We start from the raw sequence: 26,441 nt of genomic DNA, 5'->3' as shown, positions 1-26,441 counted from the left end.
CTCATTCACAGGCGACAGTTGGGAATTAAGGAAATGCAAGAGGACAACATTCCCAGAAGTGATTCGAACTTGCAGACAGAAACGGACTTTTTTGTGAGTAGTAGAGCTGCTAAATCCTTTGTTGTCTTTCTTGTGAGACAAAGGTCTTTACCTGATGAGTGTCCAACCCTGTTCCTTTCTGTAAATTTGGTACCACTTCGATCTCTCCTTTCTTTAATATTATTTTTATTTGGGACAAACGTTTCTTTAAATGAGCAGGAGGAGGACCTCTGGGAGGATAATTTGGAGGCATTTTCAAGAATTCCAAAGTGTGACCCCTGGAAACTGTGTCCAAAACCCATATGTCCGATGTCATAGCAGACCATTCGAGGAAGAAATTGGAGATTCTTCCTCCAACTTTGACCGGATTGATGGGAAAAGTGGTTGGCAATGGGCGGTTGTCACTGTTTTTGGGAGTTATGTCTGACTCTGTAGGCAGTCTTTCCTCTGTAATGCTTGTAGGATGTGGCCGAAGGCTGCTTAAATGACTGTTGCTGCTGTGAAGATGTGTACCTTGGTTGACCTTGGTACGGTTGATATTGTTTTATTGATTGTATCCTCCTCGAAAGGATGACGAGCCACGACCTTCTGCTCCATGAAAGGGCTGTTTTCTAAATTGCAGAGTGCCGATAGCCTTTGCAGTATCCGTATCTTTCTTTATGGTCTGAAGAGCTTCATCTATATGTTGGCCAAATAGGGATTCGCCATCATCAGGCATATCGATCACTTTTGTATGAACTTCATGTTTAAAAGAAGCAGCCTTCAACCAGCCCTGATGCGTCAGGAGCGCAGCCCCAGCCAGTTGGCGAAATCCTGCGGAAGAAACATCCACTGCGCAGTCAATAATCTCAGCAGAAATCCTTTTTTTCCTCTTGTAAACTTTTTAATGCTTCAGCCTTGGCTTACTCCGGCAAAAACTCTATAAAGGGCGAAACGTCCGACCACATTTGCCTGTCGTATCTGTCTAAGATAGCAAGTGAATTGGGTGCTTGACAATTGTTGCCTTCATTGTGGAAAAAATGTTGCTGATGGAATCGAAACGTTTTCCATCTCTATCAGGAGGGGCAGATAATTGAGATGCAAGATTTCTGGCATGGCGTTGTGCCGCCTGTGATATCACAGAGTCAGGTTTAGGTTGCCGAATAAGGCAGGCAGGAGAGTTATCTGGAGCCTTGTATTTCTTTTCTAATTTAGGCAAGACTGCAGGAATTGAGGCTGGCGTCTTCATGACCTTTAAGCCCTCCTGTCATATGAAGTCTACAATAAGGATAGCCTGGACCTGCCTCTTCATTTGTTCTTTAAAATCGCATAAGAAACAGTTTGCTTGGTGACCATAAGGGCACGGAAACCTTCTATGTCCTCAGGTGGTGAATCTATAGAAGGTGGAGTGGAAGGTGATGGTGTCTGGATCTGGTAATCGTCCCATTCGTTAGGAAGGGATATTTCATCCAACTCTCCCTCTTCTCTTTCTTCATCAGTAGTATGAATCTCTTGGTCCTGATATTGAGTTACTGTGGGTACTGGAGAAACTGGAGGGGAAGATTTGATGAGCAAGGAAGGCTGCGGAATAGGTGTCTACGGACGGAAGATGTCGCCTCCGAGGGAGGAAATCTGCGGTAGTAATTCTCTACCATATGTTGCAAGTTTGAGACAAGAGACATTGGCATTTGTACTGTCTGGTCAGCTTGTCTTTCCTGATTAGTAACCTCTGGATAAAAAACGTATTCTTCATCTTCATCATCCTGGCACTTTATAAGGAGTTCGGAAGGACTACGAGCAGCCCGAAACCTATCATCATCATCTGACTCCTCTTCAACTGCTCCATAGTCAAAGATTTATTCTGGATGTCAAGGAGATACTTTACTTGGAGAGGTATGAACAGGCAATAAAAGCTCTTTAGAAGTTTTTATTTTAGGCAGTTCTAAATCATCCCTAGAAGTAGCTAAAACTGACGATGGAACATGCATCGACGAGGATGTCAAGCCTACTACAGATGCATGGGGGATCGGGATGACTGCCGCGGAGAACCACACCTCCGGGTAGTCTAAGGTGATTCACGGTTCCACCCCCAGGAATGGCGGAGTGTACCTGACCGCGTTCTTGTTGCTCCGAGGGACGAATGAAGCAGCTCACGGGCAGCGCCTCTTCCTTGTTGGCGCTCGCATTGTTTTCTGCTCCGACGGACCATTAAAGTACTCTCCGGGCAGCACCTCTTCTTTTGTGTCCGCGGACATGCCAGGAAAGTGAGGAGGCTCCATATGGCGGTTCTGGGGAGCAGATCGACGTAATTTACGGCCGGTGGCTCTTCCCCTGCAGGCATGTCTCACAAGTAAGGAGGCTGGAAACGGTGGGTTTGCGCAGACAAGGCATTGGGAGGCCCCGCAGAGCCCTGCGAAAATTCTTAGTACAGTGCTGCAGAAGGGATGCTTGAAAGGAGGAGGTGGAGGTGAGGAGGTTGCGGGCAGCGGCAGACTTTTAAAGCAGTGGTTAAGGCGCTATTCAACTTTTTGACAGCTAGAGCTGCCGAGGATAGAATTTGAGGTGGAAGCAGTGGAGGCTGAAAGCTGCTCGAAATGTGAATTGACACTGATGGGAGAGATGGTCTGTGGCTTAAGCGACCGAGCGGACCAAGCAGTACAAGCTGCCTTTATGCCGGAGACTCCAGAGATGGGGAAGCTGCTGAATACTCGCCTCGCCAAGGCTAAGGCACGGCGATCTTGGCTAAAGTGGTTAAGAAAGTGACCCGCCTAGCCGGACTAGAAAGCACCCCCCCACCTCACACTATGGACTCTACAGTTGAGAGCTCTGTGGGAGAAGTGGAGAATGAGAGCCCGGATGTAACCACTCTTCACCAGTACTGCCAGTAGAGAATACCAGTAAAGATCCAATTACCAGTAAAGGTCCAGTCACCGCAACCACCGCAACCACCGTAGCCGCCATCTGCTCACCAATAAATATACAAGAAGAAGGTGATTTGGACAAGGAACTGGATATGCAGAAGAAGCAATTCCCACTTTTTTGGAAAAAACCTACCTCACAGGCTTCCTTGTCTATCTCTAACCTGGGTACTCAGATTACTAAGAGCACTAAGAATGACAGAGAAAATGGTGGCACGGCAGTGGGCCAGAGAGACCAAGCCTCGAGTCCACAAGGTGTACTAGACAATACGTATTTGGTTGTCCATACTGCTTCCCCTGACCAGCCGGCCTCTCGCAATCTGGATAACGAGACTGCCCGCGTCCCTACTAGCTAGAGTGCGAGGCCTTTTGTCAATCTGTTGAATTCAGGGAATGATCAACTTAGTGAGCAGCATGCCGACTCTAGGAAGAAGCATGGGTCTGCCCCGACAACTTTAGACCAGCTACTATCCCGCCAGCAGGAGGATGCAGCTATAGAGGATTTAAGAACTCCCCCTTCTGCTATGTCTCTGCCTCAGCCCTTGCCTACCCTTAATTCCAATACTGATTCTAATATATTGGGTGACTCTACGGGAGACTTCCAAATGAGTGTTAAGGATATGCTGAACTTGATCCAAGACTAAGTTCGGGACTTGAAAAGGGCTCAGAAAGCGGAACTGGCCTCCCTCAATCTACGTTTGGAGAAAATAGAAAACACAATGGGGAGTTTCCTTATTGAGCTCCAAGAACCCGAGGAGAGAATCTCTGCCTTAGAGGATCAACTGTGTTCCGTTATCAGAGAGGTCAAAGTTGCAACTAAAAGTAAACAGGCATTGGAAAGCAAAATGGAATAGTTGGAGAACCACTCTCGAAGATCAAATCTCCGCTTGGTTGGGGTACCCGAGGGTCTGGAAGGGTCTCAAGGGGACCTCACGATTACGAGAGCCCATCGTGTCCCGGCCTAACCTTTTCCTAATTAGACACTCCCACGCACGATTTTGATCAATTTTGCAGATTTTCGTATCAAAGAGGCAGTCCTAATGAAAGCCATTCAACAAAAGCAATTCCCTGTCAATGAGACTGTCAAATGTCGAATTTTCTCAGATATGTCTGCCTCTGCGGCTTGCCGCGGGAAAGAATTTGTTAAAATGCTGCAATTATTTAAGGCAAAGGGGGCACAAGCGTCAATTGCTCAGCAATCCAAGCTGAGAGTCCTGGTGAAGGGAATGTTTTTATGTTTACAGATGTAGGTGAAGCACAGGGGCTTCTGGATGAGATCTCTCTGGATACAATAGGCTAGAATAGTTAAGTTAAGTCAGCTAAGTACCAGGACAATATGTCTACTAAGCCGGTTGTCAGGATTTTTTGGGATGGTAGTAAAAGTGATATAGTTCCCCGCTCTAGCGATATATGAAAGAGATAAGTTGTGTCTAAATATTAGTGCGGGGAGACTGAACAACAGGTTTTGTCTCTAGAACTGGATGCTAAGTTAAGGGGAGCAGGTAGCCCACATTCCTAGGGGGGACTGGAGGTGAGATCACCAGCGTGTAAAAACATGACACCCAAGTTGAGAAGGGGAAGGGGAAAGTGGAAGGTGTGGTGGAGGGTTCAAAGACCACTTTTCTGGGGGGTGGGTGTTGTGCAAAAGGGGTTGGGGGTGGGGGATGATTGGCAAAAGGGGGAGAATGAAGCTGGTTGTTTGCTAATAATCTATTGCTTTCTCTTATTTGTTTCGTTAGGAGAGTCACTAGTGTTCTTATATGGCTAATATGTCAACTTTGAAAATGTTGTCTCTTAACGTTAACAGGCTTAACAACAAAAGAAAGATGCGTGCTATTGAAGCATGGTTAAAAACGGAAAATCCAGGGGTAATTCTTTTACAGGAAACCCATATCCCGACTATTAAAATCTCTGAATTCTGTATGTTTAGAACATGGGCAGCGTATAGAGGGTTTTCATCTTCCTTGGCCTCCCATAGAGGGACCGCTATATTTATAAATAAGAGCTTGCAAGCAGAATATATTAACTCCGGCAATGATCCATCGGGGAGGTGGTGTTGGGCCTCCTTCTCGTTTAGATCAAAACCGTGTCCTCTAACGTTTGTGAGCTTTTATGCACCGGTAGAGGATAATGCAAAAGCCTGTGAGGAACTTTGTCTAGCATTGGTTAGGATCCCGGGAGATCTAATTCTGGGAGGGGATTTTAATATCTTGATGAATCAGCGGATAGACTCCACAGTTTTTGGGAAGAGGCAGACAAATGCAAAAACAACAGTTGATGGACAGAATGCAGAACAATGTCATACATTCACCCCAGTACAGAGATTTGGGCCTAAATCCATCGTTTTTTTGCACTCCACACCACCCCAGTTCAGACATGGCCATATGCAAATCAGAAATTTAAACAGTGAGCAACCCAAAATACCCTTGAGGGCTTGGGTGATTAAGTAGAGGGGTAAAGGTGCCTTCAAGGGAATTCGCTTGAGCAACTATTAGCAATTACAGTGTAACTTGGAAGGATGAATCAATAATCCCTATGTGAATTCAATTCCACTAAGTAAGTCAACGATTTAAAAAAAAACAATTAATCAAAATACATAAATAACTACATAGATGACAAACACAAGCACAAAAAAAGGTGTATAGAAAAAAAGGTGTATAGAAAAAAAGAATGTATCAAGTGGTAAAGCAATTCATTTCATATACAGGTCTAATTCATACAGAAAATAGAATAAGTCTGCAGGTATACAATCAATATGTTAATTAGCAACTCAACAGAACCTAATAACACCTATCCAAAAGCACAATGAATAACAAAAAGTAAGGATGAGGTGGAGGTCGACGTTTCGGTCTCCTAGAGAGCACTTTGTGAGACCATCTTCAGGACTGATGTCAGTTAGGAGCTGTATATTGACAAAATGTAATCTTGATTTAACTGCTGGAAGATGAACAATTTTCGTGTTGGAACGCTAATCCAAAAAGCAGATATGATTGATCATGGGTTTAAGTTCAGTTTCAGAGGCAACACGGGTCAAATGTCGAACACATTCAGTTTAAAAATCGTAGTCCGACGTCATGCAGACACATCAAGTGAGTGAAAGTATACATCGGTATCCAGAATGGAGAAAATGCCGAATCTCTAAGTCCGAATGTGATTAATTTACGTAGAGAAGTGCAGGCGTGATAAAGTGAATGAAAATCTTGGTCACACGTCGGCAAAAAGGGTTCCTGTTCATATCGCGGAGGCAGTCTGCCTCCGCGATATGAACAGGAACCCTTTTTGCCGATCACCGAGAGAATACTGCCGAATCTGAATAAGTCACCGAAAGTTTCACTTCGTGGACGTCTGACTAAGATTTCCATTCGAACAAGTTACTTGAAGTTCTATATGACGGACGTGTGACCAAGATTTTCATTCACTTTATCATGCCTGCACTTCTCTACGTAAATTAATCACAATCGGACTTAGAGATTCGGCATTTTCTCCATTCTGGATACCGATGTATACTTTCACTCACTTGATGTGTCTGCATGACGTCGGACTACGATTTTTAAACTGAATGTGTTCGACATTTGACCCGTGTTGCCTCTCAAACTGAACTTAAACCCATGATTAATCATATCTGCTTTTTGGATTAGCGTTCCAACACGAAAATTGTTCGTCTTCCAGCAGTTAAATCAAGATTACATTTTGTCAATATACAGCTCCTAACTGACATCAGTCCTGAAGATGGTCTCCCATAGTGCTCTCTAGGAGACCGAAACGTCGAGCTCCACCTCATCCTTACTTTTTGTTATTCATTGTGCTTTTGGATAGGTGTTATTAGGTTCTGTTGAGTTGCTAATTAACATATTGATTGTATACCTGCAGACCTATTCTATTTTCTGTATGAATTAGACCTGTATATGAAATGAATTGCTTTACCACTTGATAAATTCTTTTTTTCTATACACCTTTTTTTGTGCTTGTTTGTCATCTATGTAGTTATTTATGTATTTTGATTAATTGTTTTTTAAAAAATCGTTGACTTACTTAGTGGAATTGAATTCACATAGGGATTATTGATTCATCCTTCCAAGTTACACTGTAATTGCTAATAGTTGCTCAAGCGAATTCCCTTGAAGGCACCTTTACCCCTCTACATATGCAAATCAGCCTTGACCCTGTGCCTCATGGGAACAGTCCAGCCCGAACTGCCAAGCCATGTCTTTCCTGGACCGGAATCAAGCATCCTAGGACCGGTTTCTGGCTTTCAGCCAGGATAGCTTGACTCCAGTGGTCTGGAGAGCATGGGACTCACGTCTGAGCATACCCATCCCACTCGGGGTGACAAATGCAAAAACAACAGTTGATGGACAGAATGCAGAACAATGTCATACATTCACCCCAGTACAGAGATCTGGGCCTAAATCCATAGTTTTTTGCACTCCACACCCAAATCTGTGACAGGGGGTGAATGTTTTGCCATTGTGCAACATTCCGTCCGTCATCTTGTGTGTTTTGCTGTTCACCCTATGTGGGAAGGGTATACCCAGACGTGGGTCCCGTGCTCACTAAGCCACTGGAGTCAAGCTATCCTGGCTGAAGACGGCTGATAGCCAGAAACCGGTCCTAGGATGCTTGATTCCGGTCCAGGAAAGACATGGCTTGGCAGTTCGGGCTGGACTGTTCCCATAAGGCACAGGGTCAAGACTGATTTGCATATGGCCATGTCTGAACTGGGGTGGCTTGGTGAGCAAAATAACGATGGATTAAACCCAGATCTGTAACGGGGGGTGAATGTTTTGCCATTGTGCAATATTCCGTCGATCATCTTGTGTGTTAAGAGGCAGACAAAGCCAAGATATTTTAAAATCTTGAAGAATTATGAAGCCATATTAAACCTACATGATCCATGGCGATCAGCATACCCGGACCAAAGGAAATATACGTGTGGATCTGTTCGGTTTGGTTCTTCCTCCCGTATTGATTTCTTTTTGATCTTCTCAGGGGTTAGATTTTTTATAACAAAGATTTTTTGTTAACGCATTTTCGGACCATGCTATGTTGACATTAGAATTCCATCTGGGGGCTGGCTTAAGGTCACCAAAACGCTGGGTCTTTAATAACCTATACTTAAATGATAAGGAGTGGGTGAAGTTTATGTATACAGAGATCAGACAATTTTTAATGCAAAACACTCTGTCTGCTGCCCCTCATATAGTTTGGGACTCCCTTAAAGCGTTTGTACGGGGGTTAATAATAGGTAAAGACGCGGCCATGTCAAAGAAATCTAGGCTGGAGAAGTTAAAACTCGAAGACAAAATTCATGCCCTCAATGAGATATTTTTAAGGGATCCTTCAGTTTCCAGTAAAAAACATCTTGAACAGGCCAAGCGTGAGCTCTGCTCTGCCTATAACACCCAAAGTGAGATATTTTTTCAACGCTTTCAACAGAAAGTATATAAGGAAAGCAATTTCACTGGTAGGCTGCTGGCATGGCAGGCTAAAGAGCAGGCCGCCGCAAATCAAATTAAGGCATTAAAGTGCCCTTTGACAGCAGTCCCTACGGAGGATCCAGGAAAAATTGGGGACATCATGATGTCCCACTATGAGTCTATTTATGGTAAACTTCGAAGGGTTGATGACCAACTACTTGCAAATTTCCTCCGAGAAAATCCATCTCATACTCTGTCAGAAATGGATAAACAATCTATGGCAAGCACTTTATCATTGATAGACTTGGAGGAAGTTGTAAAGAGCTTGGCGAATGGTAAGGCCTGTGGTCCATATGGACTACCCGCAGAATTTTTATAGGTTTTTTTTTTATGCATTATCCAAATTTTTTTTAGCCCTGATTAATTCTTTATTAGAAGGAGGGTTAGTCCCAGAATCTTTTAGGCAGGGGAATATCGTCAGCTTTCCAAAGAAAGGCAAGGATGAGATGGACCCCAATTCCCACCGTCCGATCACGCTCCTGAATTCGGACTATAAAATTGTCACAAAATTGTTATCTCTCAGGTTTAACAGATACGCAGCACACCTGATCCACGCCGATCAAAATGGTTTTTTGGCTGGTAGACAATTGGCTTCTAACACCCACTGTCTTGTAGAAGCTCTGGATTATTTTGAGGTTCAGAAGCTTCCGGCACTCCTGTTGTTATTAGACGCGGAAAAGACCTTTGACCTTGTGGTTTGGGAGACACTATTCTCGATTTTACATTCCTTTGATATCCCACGGTCATTCATACTCCTAGTTCAGAGCTTGTACGAGAATGCTGTGGCTAATATAATCATCAATTCTGAAGTGGTAGGTTCTATAAAAATCAAGCAAGGCACAAGGCAAGGCTGTCCTTTGTCGCCCGTGTTATTTGCTTTCTTTATCGAACTCCTGGCAATAGCTATTCGGAACTGCTTCGATATCCACCCTCCAATTCCAGCAATGTCTAAGTTAAAACTTTACGCAGATGATATCATGCTTCTAATTAAGCCAACAGTGGAGGTACAAACTAAGGTCTTCAAGTTGTTCGAGGACTTTGTAGCTTTAGGGGGATATCGAATAAATAAAGCCAAAACAGAAGTGATACAATGTGGGAGGGCGGCTTTAAATCTGCACCCCGATATTCAGTGCTCTCTTAACTCCAACCCAAAGAGAAATTTTATTCCTCTAATAAAGAAAGTTGAAGGGCTGTTTTGCCGATGGAACTTGCTCCCTCTCTGCATAGTGGGACGCGTGGCTTTAATTAAAATGTCAGTTTTACCGCTATTTAATTTCCTGTTTTCCTCAATTCCGTGCACTCTATCAGGCTCCTTCTTCTCTCAGGTTGAGTCAATGTTTACAGCCTTTATTTGGGCAAAAAAAAAACATGACTAGCACTTAGCACTTTGTATGAAGATTTGGACAAAGGTGTTTTAGCACTTCCCAATCTTAAAAGTTGTTATGATGCGTATTTTGCACAATATTTATCTAGGTTTAAGCCCCGCCGCAAGTACATTTTTTTTTTGTAATATTTTTATGAACTTTATGTGTAATGATAGTCAAATTCATTCTCCTCTGCTAATGTTTAGATTGCCGAAGTTAATTCGATATAAGAGTCTGCAATGGCTTTTTAAAAGGCGGCAGGCTTTTTAAAAAAAATATTCCATTCCGGCTATTAACTCAGCATCTTTACTAGAAGAAATCCTCCCCCATATAGGTGTTAGACAACCCACATACCTGGCATCAAAATGGGCGGCAGATGGGTTTGTTAACATTTCAGATTTTGTAAGGAATGGTAACTGGGTGTCCGTAGAAGAAATACATCAATTAATGATCAATGATTTTATTCTTACAAATTCCTATGGCACTTTATGTAAATACTTTGCGGAAATAAATGCTACCTCCTTTTTGGCTCCAAATCAGTTGGTGGAGGATCTTCTAGTTATAGCATCAGACAGGAACCCAGGAGTCTGGAAGAAATATTTAGCCTCTACGAGGGGAGTAGATCTTGAGCCAAAAGCCATAAAGAAATGGTCAGAGCATGAGAATCGTGAAATCTCTCCCCATATTTGGACCACCATTAATAGACTAAATTTTAGTGGTGCAAATTGGCGCAGGATGCTATTTTTTAGTAAATGGATGTTATATCAAACTCCTGCCGCCCTAGCAAAAATGTATCCCAATCAGTCCTCCCAATGCTTTTGTTGCTTGAATTATCCATCCGCCAAATGGTCACATATCATGCTCTGCTGTCCAAAAATCAATGTGTATTGGGTAGAGGTATTTCTGTATCTGGACAAAGAATGTAATATACAGCTGGAAGTGAATGACAGATTAATCTTGTTTGGCTTTGATCCTGATCTCCCTTTCACAGACTCAGTGACTAGATTTTTAAATATAGCTCTGGCAATTGCAAGGTCACTGTTACTACAAAAATGGCGTTTGGATTCAATTCCGCTTGCATTTGAGTGGGGTCAAAAGATGAGAAGGGTGAAGAAAAGTGAATACACCTATGCGGCAAGAATTGGGGGACTTATGAAAATTTGGGGGAATAACTTTGATTAATTAATAGCAGAGGTGAAGAATGAAGCTGTTGTTACACTGCGGTGGGTGGAAGGCGATTTTAGACCATTAGATTAGAGTATTGTGTAAATGTTTACAGGGGGGTCTGTGGTGTACTACTTGTTTTATGGCTAACTCTTTTATATAATGTAAAATAGGTCTAGGACGTGGGATATTTATAGTGATTCTGTAAGAGATTTAAATTGTCAAAATAGAATTTTATCTCTGTTTATAGTATGATATAATATTGCAATATGCAAATGTGTATATTTGACAAACTCCGGCTTGAATAAAAAAAAATTATATAAAAAAAAGCCTACTACAGTTGCAAAGATGAATATTTTATCAATGGTTCTTCCGTTGATGTTCTGGACGTCGACGAACTGCGTTGACGAGGATCTGTATCGGAGGTCTTCGGCTCCGTTGACGAGTCTACCATCAACAAGGCTACAGTGGACGAGGCTACCGAAGATGAAGAAGATTTACCCTTGAGAGCCGCCGACATCCTCAGTGGCGACGGTGCTTCTGTCAACGAATTTCCTGACAAAGGCTGCTTCTTTTCCGTCGAAGATGAGATAAAGGTGACGTTTACATAGCAAATGGCATCACCTTAACTGATACGAATGTCAACAGAGAAGATACCGACAACATAATTGTTTTGGTCTGAGGAGAAGAGAAAGTTGACGTCGTTGTTGTGGAAACGGAAATTCTCGTTGACGAATAGAATCGTCGCCGTATTCATCAACGGATCATCTCGTTTGTGGGGTAAAAATGGCTCACGAAGAGACCTTGAAACCTGCTTCGATTTTGAAGAGGATTTTGTAGGTGTAGAGGGCACAGATTGACCCTTAAGAAAGACAGATGCCTTTTTTGAAGATGAAGGCTGATCTTCCTGTTTTGAGGTGTGATGATGTTTTTTCCTTAGCAGAAACCAGCTCCACCTCACTAGCTCTATTTTTTCTAGCTTATCTTTAGAGGAATCACTCTCAGATAAAGGATTGTCATTTTTCTTGCAGCTTCTGTAGCCACAGAAGAAAACGTCCTTCCCCGTCTCCCAAGGTCTTTTGAGAAAATGTTCTACAGATTTTACAATCTCTTACCTGGTGGTCTGGGTGAAGACAGTAGATACATTTTTTGTGGGGATCATGTGAGTGAAGTCTTAGTTTCCCACAAGATTCACAATGCCTGAAGAGAGACCTTTTAGAGGAAGACATGTTCAGAAATAATATCTGAAGAAACCAGAAGATAAAGTAGAAGTATTGAGCTGAGCTCAGGGAGACTCCCTTCACACGATGTGCGGTAGAAAATCTGAAAGCCTGAAGCCTCTGTGGAGAGGGTTCTAGAGGGTACTGTTGCCTGATTGGTTGGAGTTTAGACTATATCTAATGACTAGGACGAGATATTAAAGTGAATGTTTTTTCTCTATTAACTTTAATGTTAGAGTAATTACTTATTGCTTTTTATGTAGAGTGGGACTTACACCTCGACGACGGGGAATGATTCAAGCATGTGAATCTATGAAAGCTACTCCAATACTGGAGAAATCAAAGATACAGCGTATTCCTGCTCTTTCCTTTTGACGCAGGGCAGCGCAACAAAGTGACATGCTGTGCTGCCCTGCACCAAAAACACATAAATGAGGCCCTTAGTGTCCATTGTATACCCTGGGATTCCTGGATTTGCCTGGACATAAAAGATCCTCTCCAAGAGCAGTTATAAGCCAACGATACAGCTACTGAAGTTTATGAATATCACTGAATACAAGTGATTGGTGCTATCCTATCTCCCTTCTAACTCTGAATCTCTGGCAGTTGAAAAACCCGGAGGATCCCTCTTTGAAGGCATTTCAGTGCCACGTACAATCTGGAGTCCACAGTTTCTGATCTCCTGGACATCAATGTTTTGAATCAGATTCCAGTGCCACTTAGTGGCCGGGCACTCCCTTTTGTAGGAGGGTCTTAATACCAAGTTTTATGGTGCGTTATTTAAGATTGTTGGTTCAATAAGGACACGATCTGCTGGGGGTTTGCTGGGCGCACACCAGACAGGAACTAAGCATAAGTTTAGACAACTAAAGATGCATTTGTATCAGTTTGATTTGTTGACTGAGGGTTTCTGTTTGAACAAAACTGTCACATCACCAATACAAGACCTGCAGGTCTGATGCTGCAGGATAGCAGGCAGGATTCTGTATTCCTAACCTGAAAGGAGTAATGACCAACAGCAGACCTTAAAACAAACACTACTAATTACTTTAGTCTCAGTTGAATAAATCATCTCAATAAATTGTTCAGTTAACCAACAACAGAGTAATTTGTTGATCAAACATTTCAACAAACTGCCAGCGGCATGAACAATTCTAATGCCTTCACTAATCCAAGACTTACCAGTTATAGTTTGAGTCAGTTTGGAAACGCAAGCATTTGAATCTGACTGACAGACCACCGAAGTGCCAGTGCAGGTGGGTTTTTCGTCGGTGATGCACTTTATACAGGAGAGGGAATTTCCTAGACCAGAGGTATAAAAAGTCCTTTGTTAGCTGATCCCAAAACGAATTTAACAGTATGAAACGTTTATGTAATTCGGCACAGAGCCATTATCCTGAAAGAAATAAAAGATGTATGCATTCTTTAATGTGCCTAGCAAACATGATTAGACTGCTCTGCTTTGCTACCCTGAGGGTCAAGTGCTAGCTGGGTGAATTAGGTGCTCAGTTTGGCTCCAATAGAGGTGACCCCAGACATCACAGAACAAACATTTCGCCTATGTGATTAATAATAAGCATTTTTTTTGTACGTTGTAACTTGGTGGGCAGTTCTGCAATCTAAGTTACTGAAACTCTGTTAAAGTGTTATGACTTGTTTACTGAGAAACGCAATATATTTTGCGGTTACTGGTGGTACACATAAAGTAAGGAGATTAAGTAAAGGGCGGAGGACAAAGAAAAAAAAAACATGCACCTGACAAGTACACTTAAAATGGTTGCAGCTATGGGGAGATAGATAAAGGGTGGAGGAAACACCAAAGAAGCACAGCATAAGCATTGTGCAGGCAAAACCTAAATCCTACCCCTTCAGATGCTTTTTTAAATCAACACACCCTCATGAGAATATGACAAAAGTTTTAAAATCTCACTGGTATTTCTGTGCACATCATGCAAATGCAATCATATCACTAAAAATACAGTACAAAAAGGGACTGATGAAATGGAAAAGAATGTGGACATACAAATCACTCTTAAACAGATTCAAACACTTCCTGCCCCTCTGCAGATGCCAGAGAGCTGCAAGCCATCCTCCCAAGAAAGATGATCACCTGGAAGGGGGCGGTACAAAAGGGGGTGGTAATGGATGGAGCATCTGAACCAATCAAACACTCACACCCAGTCAGCAGATCTGGGTTTAATCCATCACCGTTCTTTAGCCCACTCTGCCACCCCAGTTCAGACATGGCTATATGCAAATCAGTCTGACCCTGTGCCTCATGGGAACAGTCCAGCCCGAACTGCCAAGCCATGCCTTCCCTGGACCGGAAACAAGCTTCCTAGGACCGGTTTCTGGCATTACAGCCGTCTTCAGCCAGGCTTGCTTGAATCCAGTGGCAAAGTGAGCAAGGGACTCACGTCTGAGCATACCCTGCCAACTTATGGCAAACAAAGCGGTACAAAAGGGGTTGGCTAAAGAATGGTGATGGGTTAAACCCAGGTCTGTTGACTGGGTGTGAGTGTTTGATTGGTTCAGATGCTTCATCCATCACCACCCCCTTTTGTACTACTTTGTTCGCCATAAGTTGGCAGGGTATGCTCAGATGTGAGTCCCTTGCTCATTCTGGATTCAAGCAAGCCGGGTTTCCGGTCCAGGGAAGGCATGACTTGGCAGTTCGAGCTGGACTGTTCCAATGAGACACAGGGTCAAACTGATTTGTATATGGCCATGTCTGAACTGGGGTGGCAGAGTGGGCTAAAGAACGGTGATGGATTAAACCCAGATCTGTTGACTGGGTGTGAGTGTTTGATTGGTTCAGATGCTCAGTCCATCACCACCCCCTTTTGTACCACCTGGAAGGGGAGCGGGATTGAGCCAGATGTGTAGGAAGCAGCCCGGGACCTTCTAGTCACAGGTGACAAATGCAGGCACCAGGACATCCCAATAGTCTTTTAAGCATATTCCAGCAGCCAGGACAAAGCTTACTGCGCGGATCCCTCGAGTCAGCAGAAGTGTGTCACAGCGGTGCAAGTGGAAGCTCATTAACCCATGGAGCAGCTAAGTGACCTGACCCAGGCAATCAAGGCGCAATTAGATGGGCGCACAACAGATTGTACAACCTACGACCACCCCTAGCTGAATATATTCAGCCAGTATGAAGAGGAAGGAGTGGGTAAGCCTGTGAAAGAAATGAAAAGTGCTGCAAGAATGATTAGCAGGGTGATTAAAGCCACTTAGGAACTATTGAATGGATTTTCTAGCCTCTTTGGGTTACATTCAATGTTCAACGTCACTAACAGCAGGATCTGTAAAGCACATACGCGGTTAGCCACATCACCCTAGGCTGACCATGGAGAAGCCAATAGGCGGGTGGCAGGTAGAGCAATGCGGGTGGGGGACCGTCACTTAAGGTCGTGCCACGCAGAGCACTGGGGAGGGGTCAGGGGGGTAACAGGGAAACTGTTAACAGCCAAAGCCTTCAAAAAGCCCCCAAAATGGAAAATGAGCCGTATTTCATGGCAGAGGTAGCACATTATGAATGGGGCTGTAACCCCACTTTAAATGGCAGGCACTAGACGTAGATGAACGTCAGAATGCCTCCTAAAGAGAATTAAAGATGCAAATGAAGGGCGTGGCTAGCAGCCGACGGGAATGGTCGCTCTCTAACGCGGCTCCCGACCCCGTCCTGCTTATCCGCCGCATTTCATCCGTTCTCTGACCTGAGGTCCCCCCTACAGCCACGGGGGCCTCACAGCAGTCCTCAGTGCCAGCCCTGGAGCTGTGATTGTACTGGTTTTGTACTGTAAGAAAAAGCGGAGCACATCTACTGGGTGAAGGTCCGGCTGGGGGCAAGATGGCGCCCGTATCGGAGCTCCGACTCCGCATCTGACCGTGCCCGCTGTTGCTGCCTTGTCCTGCGACGGAGCTGGGGAGCGGACCCTTCTCCGACGCACCGGAACCCTGCAAGTGCCTTTCTGGGCTGCCTGTGACTGATTGGCCGGTTCCTTGCCAGATCCACGCGGCCCGAACGGACACAGTGAGACTCCTCCTACGCTGGGGTCCGCCTACTCAACACCCCGGCTTCTGGGCCTGTAGCTGCGGGAGCTAGGTGCCTCTTCCCGAGTGGATCCCGACTGTGCCCCGACCAGCTGTATTGTACCGATCGCCGCAATTCTGCGACCCCCTACACCGGAGGTACGTCTGAGGCTGGGCTCCTGCTGAGACTCGGGGCGGCACCGATCCTCTGTTGCGTCCGGTTGCTCACTGCTGCGCCTGGCTGACACTTACTCCCTCCCGTTTTCCGGCTGCTGCGGGCTCGCGCATCCCTGGGCCCTCCTCACATCGCCCCGGGTGTGGGCCTCTACTTACTGGCACGTGTTGTCTCCCGGTCTGCTCTTACCCCCTACAGGATCGGCCTGTGTGGCCTTGGGACTTCTGTGCCGATTTCGGAACCTAGACCCTGTGACTCTGCTCTGTGGCCACCGATCCTGGAAGGCATTGAGGCCTGTGCGCCGCGTTTGGGGGTGCTCCACTCTGAGACTGACACGCAACAGTGACCCAGGCGGTACCGCACTGGCAATTGTGGGCTGGGCGACTTGTTTGGCTGCCTTCCACCTGCAGCCCTAGACGCAACCTGACCCTCCTGGGTGCCCTCGAGAAGCTCCTGCGCCATTGCTAGCCCGGATTCGCCCTTTGCTGTGGTGCCATCTTCGGACTGGGTGGCCCGAGCCGTCATAGCCCTGCAGCGTTTCCTGGCGCCTGCCCGGATCTCCTCCGTGCCTCTGCGCCACTCCTGAGCTCTACCCGTAGCCGCTGCCCGCTGGAAGCTCTGGGGCCTGCCATTCTTTGGGCACTGGTCTACCTGCCCTACTTGGACTAACAAGCCGAGTGTGTGCCGCCCCTCTTCCTTCATTGACCATATCTCCTGCCACACTCTGACTCCCCTTGGACCCTGCGCGCTGCATCCTTGACATCTTTATTCCCCATGGCGTCGTCAAAGGCGACCAGACCCTCCGACCAGACCCTCCAACCAGAGGCAGCTCAACAAGAACTCCTGGGGCGCTAGGGGAGGCGAGAAACCTGCACCCTCCCCTGAGACCCCGAGTCTTGCGTCCCCCTCGCCAGGAGCGAAGACCCTTACCCTGGAGGACGTTATGCAGGCGATTGCTGGGGTGAGGTCATCCCTGGAGACGCGGATTGACTCGGTCAATATAGAGGTGACGCTGCTGAGGGCTGACCTGCGGAAAATGGACTCCAAGGTCAAAGATGTGGAAGTTAAAACTGCGGCCCTGATTGACGATACTTCTACCCTCCAACGACAGGTGGAACAACTCCAGAAACAACAGCAACAAATGAGCGAGCTCCTGGATGGTTATGAAGGAAGGGCGCGACGTAACAATATTCGAATTTTGGGCGTGCCGGAACGGATGGAGGAGCCAGCAGCAGACCTCTTTGTCGAAAACCTGATCACCATCCACCTCCGCCCGAAGAAGCTTTCAACCTTCTTCTCCATTGAGCGAGCGCACAGGGTCCCTGGTGGCAGACCCAAGACAGGGGCTCCCCCACGACCTATTATTGCGAGGGTCTTCAATTTCCGCGACCGTGACGCCATCCTGCAGGCAGCCCGGGCGGGACCGTCTCTTCTCCTGGAGAATGCCCGCATTACATTGTTCCCGGACTATACCATGAAGGTCCAGGCTAGGCGCCGTAGCTTCCTGGAAGTCAAGAAAGCTCTACGGGACAAGCAAATCAAATATTCCATGCTTTTCCCGGCGAAATTGCGGGTGGAACACGACGGCAAAGCGTGGTTCTTCTTCTCGCCGGAGGAAGTATGGGACTGGCTGGAGGGCTGGCGCCGTGCTGGGAGATCTCCGAGCCGACGGGAAGCCCGTGACGACCAAGATGATCGCGCAAGTACTGAACAGATGCCTGGAAGCCAGGACCTCTTTACCGGTACAAATGATGTGGGGGACTAGTGTCACTACACCTTGGGGAGCCGGCTATGCACGGCCTTTGGGGTGCTGATTGGCGGGTATGCTCCTCTTAAGGGGACTTCATTGCAGGGGCCTCTTTGACATTACAGTTCTCCACGCCATGTCAGCATCGGCTTCCGGATGGTGTGTTCTTCGGCCCAAGGTGAGGCCGCACTGACTACTTACCAGGTACTCTATTTGATATGTGAATGTGGCACTGGGATTTGTATACCGTTTGACTTCTTCCTGTGTTTGATGGTCACATCACTACTAGTGTCAGGCGGGGGTGGCACCGGCTCACCGAGCACCCCTAACATGGTTGGGAGGGCGACAGGCACTCTGCCTAGTTGGGGTGTGGATAGTTTCAAGTCCGCGGGCAGGGAAGCAGGGAGGGGGGATGGATGGGGGGGTGGGTGGGTCTGGGTTTCTACTGTTGTTATTGCATTGTCATTGTTTTCCTTGTGGGTTTTTTTGTTGATTTGCAGAGTCCTCTTCTGTCACATTGGTCAGGTCTCTAGATCCACTATAGGTCTTAAGCTGACTAGCGGTTTGCCCCGTGGGCTAACTGGTCCACTAGGGCCTTGTGAGCTTCCTCTTCCTCACTGTGGCGTTGCCTTCCCGCACTGGTATTTCCGTCAGCCCTACATTCACTTCTCCTTCCTGATGATTCCCTTAGTTCATAATGAAGATGCACCCCCGCTCTCGAACCCTCACGATCCTGTCCTGGAATGTTAACGGGCTGGGTCATAAGATTAAGAGAAGTGTGTTCCTCCAATACCTTCGTCGCCACTCTCCCGATATTGTCCTCTTACAGGAAACACACCTGGTGGGTAACACTTGCAGGGCTCTCCAACGAGGGGGCTATACATTATAGTTCACGCGGGCTTCACCTCGGGATCCCGCGGCACGGGGATCCTAATTAAAAAGAGTCTGGCACTTACTGCTTCCAAGACGTGGGCTGACCCCCTGGGCCGCATTGCGACTGTCGAAGCTACATGGGAGGGCCGCCCGTTGAATCTGGTCTCCGTCTATATTCCACCTACACTCGTACAGGACTCCCTTAAAGAACTAGGCACTCGCATATTGGGCCTCCCCGTCGGTACATTACTGATCGGCGGTGATTTCAACCACACGATGTGCGATGACCCAGATCGCAGCCCTAAGCGTAGCTCTCATCGGTCGCGCTCCGACTTATTCGACTTTGCTCAGGCCATGGGGTTGGTAGACATGTGGCGGCACCAGAACCCGACTACAGCATATTTTACACATTATTCAAACGCACACAAAAGCATGTCCCGCATTGATTATTTGTTCTGCCCCACAGCTGATCTCGGCTTCTTCCTCCGACCACGAGGTCTTCCGCGAGGCATCTCCGATCACTCGCCCCTAAGTGTAGATCTGACCTACCATCGTCCATATACCCGGGGCCCTGTAGTTATTAGCCCCTGGCTTATGCAGATACCTGATATTAAAGACGCCCTCTTTGAACGTACCGAATTTTACTTCGCTGAAAATGTCGGCTCCGTTGACTCCGCGGTGATACTCTGGGAGGCATACTTGGCAGTCGTAAAGGGCGAGGCGCTGACACTGAAAACGGGCTACCTACGTAAACATAATGAACAGATCCTTCGGGCAGAATCGGACCTCGTCCATCTCGAAATGGCACACAACACCGCTCCCACTGTCGACACCGCTGCTTCCCTCCGTACACAACAACTGGCCTACCAAGCGCTGGCCCAGGAGAGGGCGCGAGCCCGCCTGCTACACTCGCGCCACCGAGTTTATGAATTCGGAGATACTGCTGGAAAAATGCTCGCTTGGCTTGAGCGCCGGGATCAGGGCTCTAGGTGGGTACCCTCCATCCTTAGGCCGGATGGGATCACAGTTAATGACCCGCAAGATATTGCGGAGGCTTTTGCAGACCACTTGGAGAAGGTGTATACTGCGGGTCCCTCCTACACACCAGAAGAATCTAGACAACTCCTGGCGGAGATGCGTCTTCCGCTTATTTCTGATGAAGATAGGGCAGCATTGGACGCTGACATTACAGTGGAAGAACTTACGTCGGCACTATTTGCCGTTAACTCCGGAAAAGCTATGGGCCCAGATGGAGTCCCAATCGAATTCCTCAAAGGCATGGCCGGAGAGATTACCCCACATCTAAGAAATATGTTTCTGCGAAGTCGAGACGATGGTGTCCTCCCACTGGCTCAGCGGCTGGCCTCCATTGTTGTACTCCTCAAACCGAATAAACCACCCGATTGTTGCGGATCTTATCGACCTATCTCCTTGATTAGCGCAGAGGCGAAGGTCCTGGCTAAGATGTTGGCTACTCGTCTACTTCTAGTGCTCCCCTCCCTTATCCATGATGATCAATCTGGTTTTCTTCCAGGCCGCAACACAGCATTGAACCTGCGTAGAGTCAATAATGTCATGAGTCGTCAATCGGTTATCCAACAGGATGCGGCCATTTTATCCCTTGACGCTACAATGGCGTTTGATTCGATCGAATGGCCCTACCTCTTCGAGGTCCTAACCCGCTTTGGCTTTGGGCCCCAATTTATCAGCTGGGTACAGCTTTTATACACGGACCTCCTTGCCCAGGTTAGGGTCAACGACCACACTTCGCGCCAGTTTCGTCTCCATAGGGGCACCAGGCAGGGCTGCCCTCTATCCCCGTTACTCTTCGCTCTTACCCTCGAGCCCCTCGCGCATTGGGTCCGCACAGACGTCTCCATCAGGGGTCTCCAGTGGAGGGATGAAGTGGTGGACAAAATCTCCCTTTATGCCGACGACATCTTGATTTATGTGTCCTCACCGCGGTCTTCCATCAACAGCCTGTTTCACGTCCTCCCTAATTTTGGTAAATATTTGGGTTATTCCATTAACTGGACTAAATCCACGCTATATATGTTGCATGGCCCTCCTCCCCGACTGCCCCAGGGGTTCTCCATCGCGATAGCCACTGATGGCTTTCAATATCTTGGTATCTTCATCACACCTGACCCGAAGGTATTTCATGACCGGAATTTGCTAGGCCCCCTATGCAGACTCCACAGCGACGTTGCACATTGGCGATCCCTCCCGCTGTCTCTTCCGGGCAGAGCGGGTCTGTTTAAAATGCTAGCTCTTCCGCGCTTTCTCTATGCCCTGCAAAACTGCCCCTTCTTGATCCCAGACTCTTATTTTCGCATCGTGGAGGGAGAGCTTCGTCTTCTACTGTGGGACGGTGCTGCCGCTCGGATTGCCCTGTCTAAACTTTTTCAGGGCTGGTACGACGGAGGCATTGCCCTGCCCAACCTCCGCCTCTACTATTGGGCGTCACAGTTGGTGGCCGTCAACCATTGGATACACGGCTCACCCCTTAATCCGGCCTTCCTCCTTGATAGAATCCAAACTGGACGGGAGGGCTACTTGGGAGCCCTCTACAGCAAGCCCGCTAAACATAGATACGTCGGCCCTATGGCCCACACAGTTGCACTGTGGCACAAAGCCAATAAGAATCTGGGGTGGGCTGACACACTCACTAAAGCTACCCACTTGTGGTCGTCACAACGCTTGGGATTCCTCTGCTTTTCCCAGGGATTCGGTAACTGGGACATGATAGGGATTTCTGAGGTGGGGGATTTGGTCCACAAAGGTTCTATTCTGTCTTTTAAGGCTCTCCAGACCAAGTACTCCTTGGCGTCCACTGAATTTTTTCGTTATCTGCAAATTTCTCATGCCATTCGGTCCGCCATTCCAGACCTCTCTTCGATTCCTCTTATTTCTCCCCTAGAAGACAGATTGTTATCAGAACCGCTCCCTGAGAAGGCTATCTCCTACACTTATCGGAAACTGTGCAATAACCTTCCCAACTCTTTCCCGTCACTGCGAGTCAAATGGGAAGCTGACCTGGGCCCCTTCGATGAGGAAGAATGGCGTTCGGCCCTCATGTCCCCTAGACAAGCGGCTATCTGCCATAGGTTTCGCCTGATACAACTGAAGGTGTTGCATAGGGCTTACATGTCTGCTCTTACTTTGGCAAAAATTGGACGGCGCCCTGACCCCTTGTGCCTGCGAGGCTGTAACTTACCTGGCACCTTCTTTCACATACTGTGGGACTGTCCAAGAATACAGGAGTTCTGGGGCCGCGTTCTCACGAAAATGAGCGACTCTTTGGGTAAACCATTGCCACCGCTGCCGAGACCATGTGTCCTCTCTGTCTGGGGTGCCAACGACCTTAATGTTCAAGAACTGCAATGGGCGACTCTGGGTTTTCTACTAGCCAAGCGCTCCATTGCAATGAAGTGGGGTTCCCGAGATAGACCCTTAGTGGTGGGATGGGTGGCTGAGATGGATCGATGCATGATAGCGGAGAAGACTGTCTACAAGATACGGGGTTGCCCTAAGGTGTGGGACAGGAAGTGGGGGCACTGGAATGTATACAGAGGCGAACTGTGTGATTCTCCGTCTGCTGAACTGGCTATGTCACGTGCTGGACCGGTGGGAAGGATTCGACATTAATTATTGCTGCGTCCTTACTGTGATGTCCCTTCCTATTTGATACTACAAGTGTGACTATTATTTGACTCTGCTTTTTTTTTCTTTTTTTTTTTTCATTTCATTTTTATTTTATTTTCATGTTTCACTTCTGTGGTTGTTGTTGCTTTTATAATAGAAAATACTGAACAGTTGATTATACTGCCTTACGATCGCATCCCTGGTCTTATCATCACGTCTTGACCTGTACTTGCCGCCGAGCCTCCGGGATGTCGGCATGCGGGCTGTGTCCGATTCTGTGTTTCAGTGGCTACTATACGCTGCCGGCCCCAGGGTTGTAGGCAATCACCAGCTGTGTATACCATACCTATTGCAATAAAAACTGTTTAAATAAAAAAAAAAAAAAAAAGATGCAAATGTCTCCGCTAACATGTTTAATTGGAAAGTAATAAAGCACCGAGGGCCAGATGTAGGTGGCCAATTACCGGTCGGTAACGGCCGAATTCGGCCGTTACCGACCGGTAATTGGATTTTGAGATGTAGGGCATGCATTTACAGAATCGGTACTTTACCGATTCTGTATTTACCGATTCGGTAAAATTACCGAATCGGTAAATACAGACTCGGTAAAATACCGATTCTGTAAATGCAGATGTAGCTGGCACATGTCAGAGTGCCACAGGGCTTTAAGAATCGGTATTTTACCACCCAATCCAATTGGGTGGTAAATACTGAATCTAGGTGTGCATGCACATGTGTGCATGCACACCTGTGCCATGTGACACACAGACATGCCCTTAGGGCATGTCTGTGTGCCACATGGCGCACATGCCTATTTTTGGGGTGCCAGAGGGTGTCAAAGTGACACCCCCTGCACCCTTGCTAAAATCGGTATTTACCGATTCTGTAATTACAGAATCGGTATTGCCCATTGATTCCTATGGGCTGCAAGGCCCATAGGAATCAATGGGCAATACCGAATCGGTATTTACAGATTCGGTAAATACCGAATCTTAACGATTCGGTATTTACCGAATCTGAAATACCTACATCTCCCCCCCTCTATTTTACCACCTCTTAAATACCGATTCGGTATGAATCGGTATTTAAGAGGTGGTAAATTAAAATTACCTACATCTGGCCCTTAGCATCAAAGCATGGCAGGCTCAAGCTGGGCAGACTAGGCGGGCAGAAGGGCCCTTCTCCTTTAATAATATTGTATTTTCTTTCCTTTTTTAGGTTTCGTCTGCTGCTAGGCATGAGAAATCCATTGTTTTTAATATAAACTTAAAAGAAACTACCATACCACCTCTTTTCTTTCCTAGCTTCTCATTGGTTCCTGTGCGTGCTTCTTACCTTTCCTCCATTTCTATTGCCTGTAGCATATTTTCCTACATTTACCAATGCTTGTTCCTCGTCTGCTTCTCTTATCAGTTTCCTGCTGCCGAAATACTGTTAACATCCACTTCGGTGGAACTATAGTTTCATATACAAAATTTGCCTTTTACTTGTGCAGCACATTTATGTAACAATTTATCACCCAGAGAGATTAAGTGATTTGCATAGAAACATAGGATGTGGGGTGGCACCGCCGAGACTCAGCTTTTGAGTCAGCAGCTCTGGCCGCTGTGCCACAATCTCTCCACTCCTGTGTTACAGGGAGCTCTTTCCTTCTCTCGGATGATTGATGAAAAACGCTCTTTATTAATTACATAGGCGTAACAATGCATTAACAATGCTTGTAACATTTATTTATTGGCTGGGGCTTTTCATAAGACACCACCAGTAACCATAGACCACAGTTCCGTATTAGAGGTGGGCTGCGTTGAAGGGCGCCTGTGAGGTATGGCAGTGAAGTGACCCAGTCGCGACTGCAAAAGGGGAGCCAACCTAAAAAGTAGGAGAACTGCTTATTATAAATTTAAAAAAGTATGAGCAGGTCGTGCCCCTCCAAACCCGCCCACTTCGACCTCTGCCAGCAACCATGAATGTAATATGAGACTGTAACTGCATTTCGGAAACATGAGTAAGACTGGCGTCTCCTTGAACAGAATGCCAGCCAGTAACATCTCTCCAGAAATCATAGCCTTGACATCACACGAGCAAACCAGCCTTCCAACTAAGGCATCACACTGGAAGTCTAACTTCACTCCAAGAAACAGTAATCGGATTGCAACATCTCTTTGTGAGTCAGGAATCAGAGCTGCTAGCAAAGCTCAAGGACCAGGCTTCAAACGGTAACGTCAGTGAGGTAATCATACGACACACACACTATATGACTGCGACATCACATGGAAATATCAGGTGTTATATTGGGAAAACCGTCGTGCTTCACAAAGACCAATAGTAAAATGTGTAAAGAAATTGCAAGAAAAGACAAAGATGAACAAACAATCTTTAAATAATATAAAAACGTGCATTCCTTGGAAGGGTAATCTGGCAGATTTCTGAGCGCTTTAGTACACATCTCAAAGCACTGTCCTACCAGGTCACAATTCGGTGACAATGCGTCAAAGGCTTCTGAAGGATGTGGAGCAAGGTCTGCCTCCATAAAAAGGTCACATCAGGACCGCATCTGTAAGCACTGATCTCGGCAACGTTCGATGAACCATCACCCCAACGTGTCAAACAGATCTAATTACTGGCTGCCACTGACATCCAGATCAGCATCCATATGATGTCGAATGAAACCATACTGCCTGAGCTAACTGCTGTGACAACCCGAATTCACTCCCCAACTCTTAATATTTCTTCTTATAAGCATGGGGATTAGCAAGACTGATTTTTGGCTAAAGATAGCCAGGGGTGGGCACTAGTCCATCCTCTAGATACCCTCAGATTGACTCTGCTGAGGAATGAACATTGAAGCACCCAATGGCATGGCTGCATCATTGAGAATGAAATTCTTCATCTAACTGAAGGAGCGTAGTGCTGCGTGTCCCATTGGGGAGCCCGAACTGCCAATCCAGGTCTTCCCTGGACTAGAAACAAGCATTCTGCATCAGCCAGGCTAGCTTGTTAGTTCGGGCTGGACTGTTCCCATGAGGAACAGGGTCAAGAATGATTTGCATATGGCTGGGTCTGAACTGGGGTGGTGAAGTGAGCTAAAGAACGATTATGGATTCAACCCAGATCTGTGACTTGTGGTGAGTGACTGAAAAGTTTCAGCGCTCTGTTCATCATCTCCTTGTTTTTGCTTTGTCTGCGCGAAGTTGGCAGGGTATGTCCAGATGTGGGCCCCTTGCTCACTTTGTCACTGGATTCAAGATAGCCTGGCAAATGAGGGGTGTTATCCCGAAACCGGTCCCAGGATGCTTGTTTCCAGTCCAGGAAAGATCTGGCTTGGTACTTCGGCTGGACTGTTCCCTTGAGGAACAGGGTCAAGACTGATTTGCATATGGCTGGGTCTGAATTGCAGTGGCGAAGTGAGCTAAAGAATTATAATGGATTCAACCCAGATCTGTGACTTGTGGTGAGTGTCTGAAAAGTTTCCACCCCATCCATCTCCTTGTGTTTGCCTTAACATGTAGCCACGCCAGAGAGAAACAGACCCCTAAAGAAGAGCAATGCATTTTGCTGCTTAGGTAGCATGTATTGTATGATTCACCGACAAAATATTGACCACACAAATATAGATAATAAAATATAGATTCCCTATACTTAAAAAGGGAAGTACAAAAATATTTTTTACAATAATATAGGGACTAATTAGGATGTTGGGCGGACTTCACCGTCTCGGTACTGGGACCGACCGATCTACTGTCGGAAGTCCCGAACGGCTAATTGGGATGCGACCGAAACTGGTTGCATTCTTATTCTTCACAAT

The 26,441-nt window shown here is 46.6% G+C and overlaps 1 protein-coding gene across 1 annotated transcript in view; it reads right to left on the bottom strand.

Moving 5' to 3' along the window:
* The window catches only part of LOC144770779 (phospholipase A2 inhibitor gamma subunit B-like), an 892,650-nt gene that overhangs the window by 707,124 nt on the left and 159,085 nt on the right, over positions 1 to 26,441 (bottom strand). The window contains exon 3 of the mRNA XM_078655535.1: positions 13,344 to 13,463. Coding sequence (XP_078511661.1) covers positions 13,344 to 13,463 — 120 coding nt within the window. The remainder of the gene's footprint in view (positions 1 to 13,343; positions 13,464 to 26,441) is intronic.

This window comes from Lissotriton helveticus, chromosome 7 (assembly GCF_964261635.1).
Source record: "Lissotriton helveticus chromosome 7, aLisHel1.1, whole genome shotgun sequence".
Lineage (NCBI taxonomy): Eukaryota > Metazoa > Chordata > Amphibia > Caudata > Salamandridae > Lissotriton > Lissotriton helveticus.
Note: the sequence above shows the minus strand (reverse complement) of the source record. Positions and strands in the feature narration are given on the sequence as shown.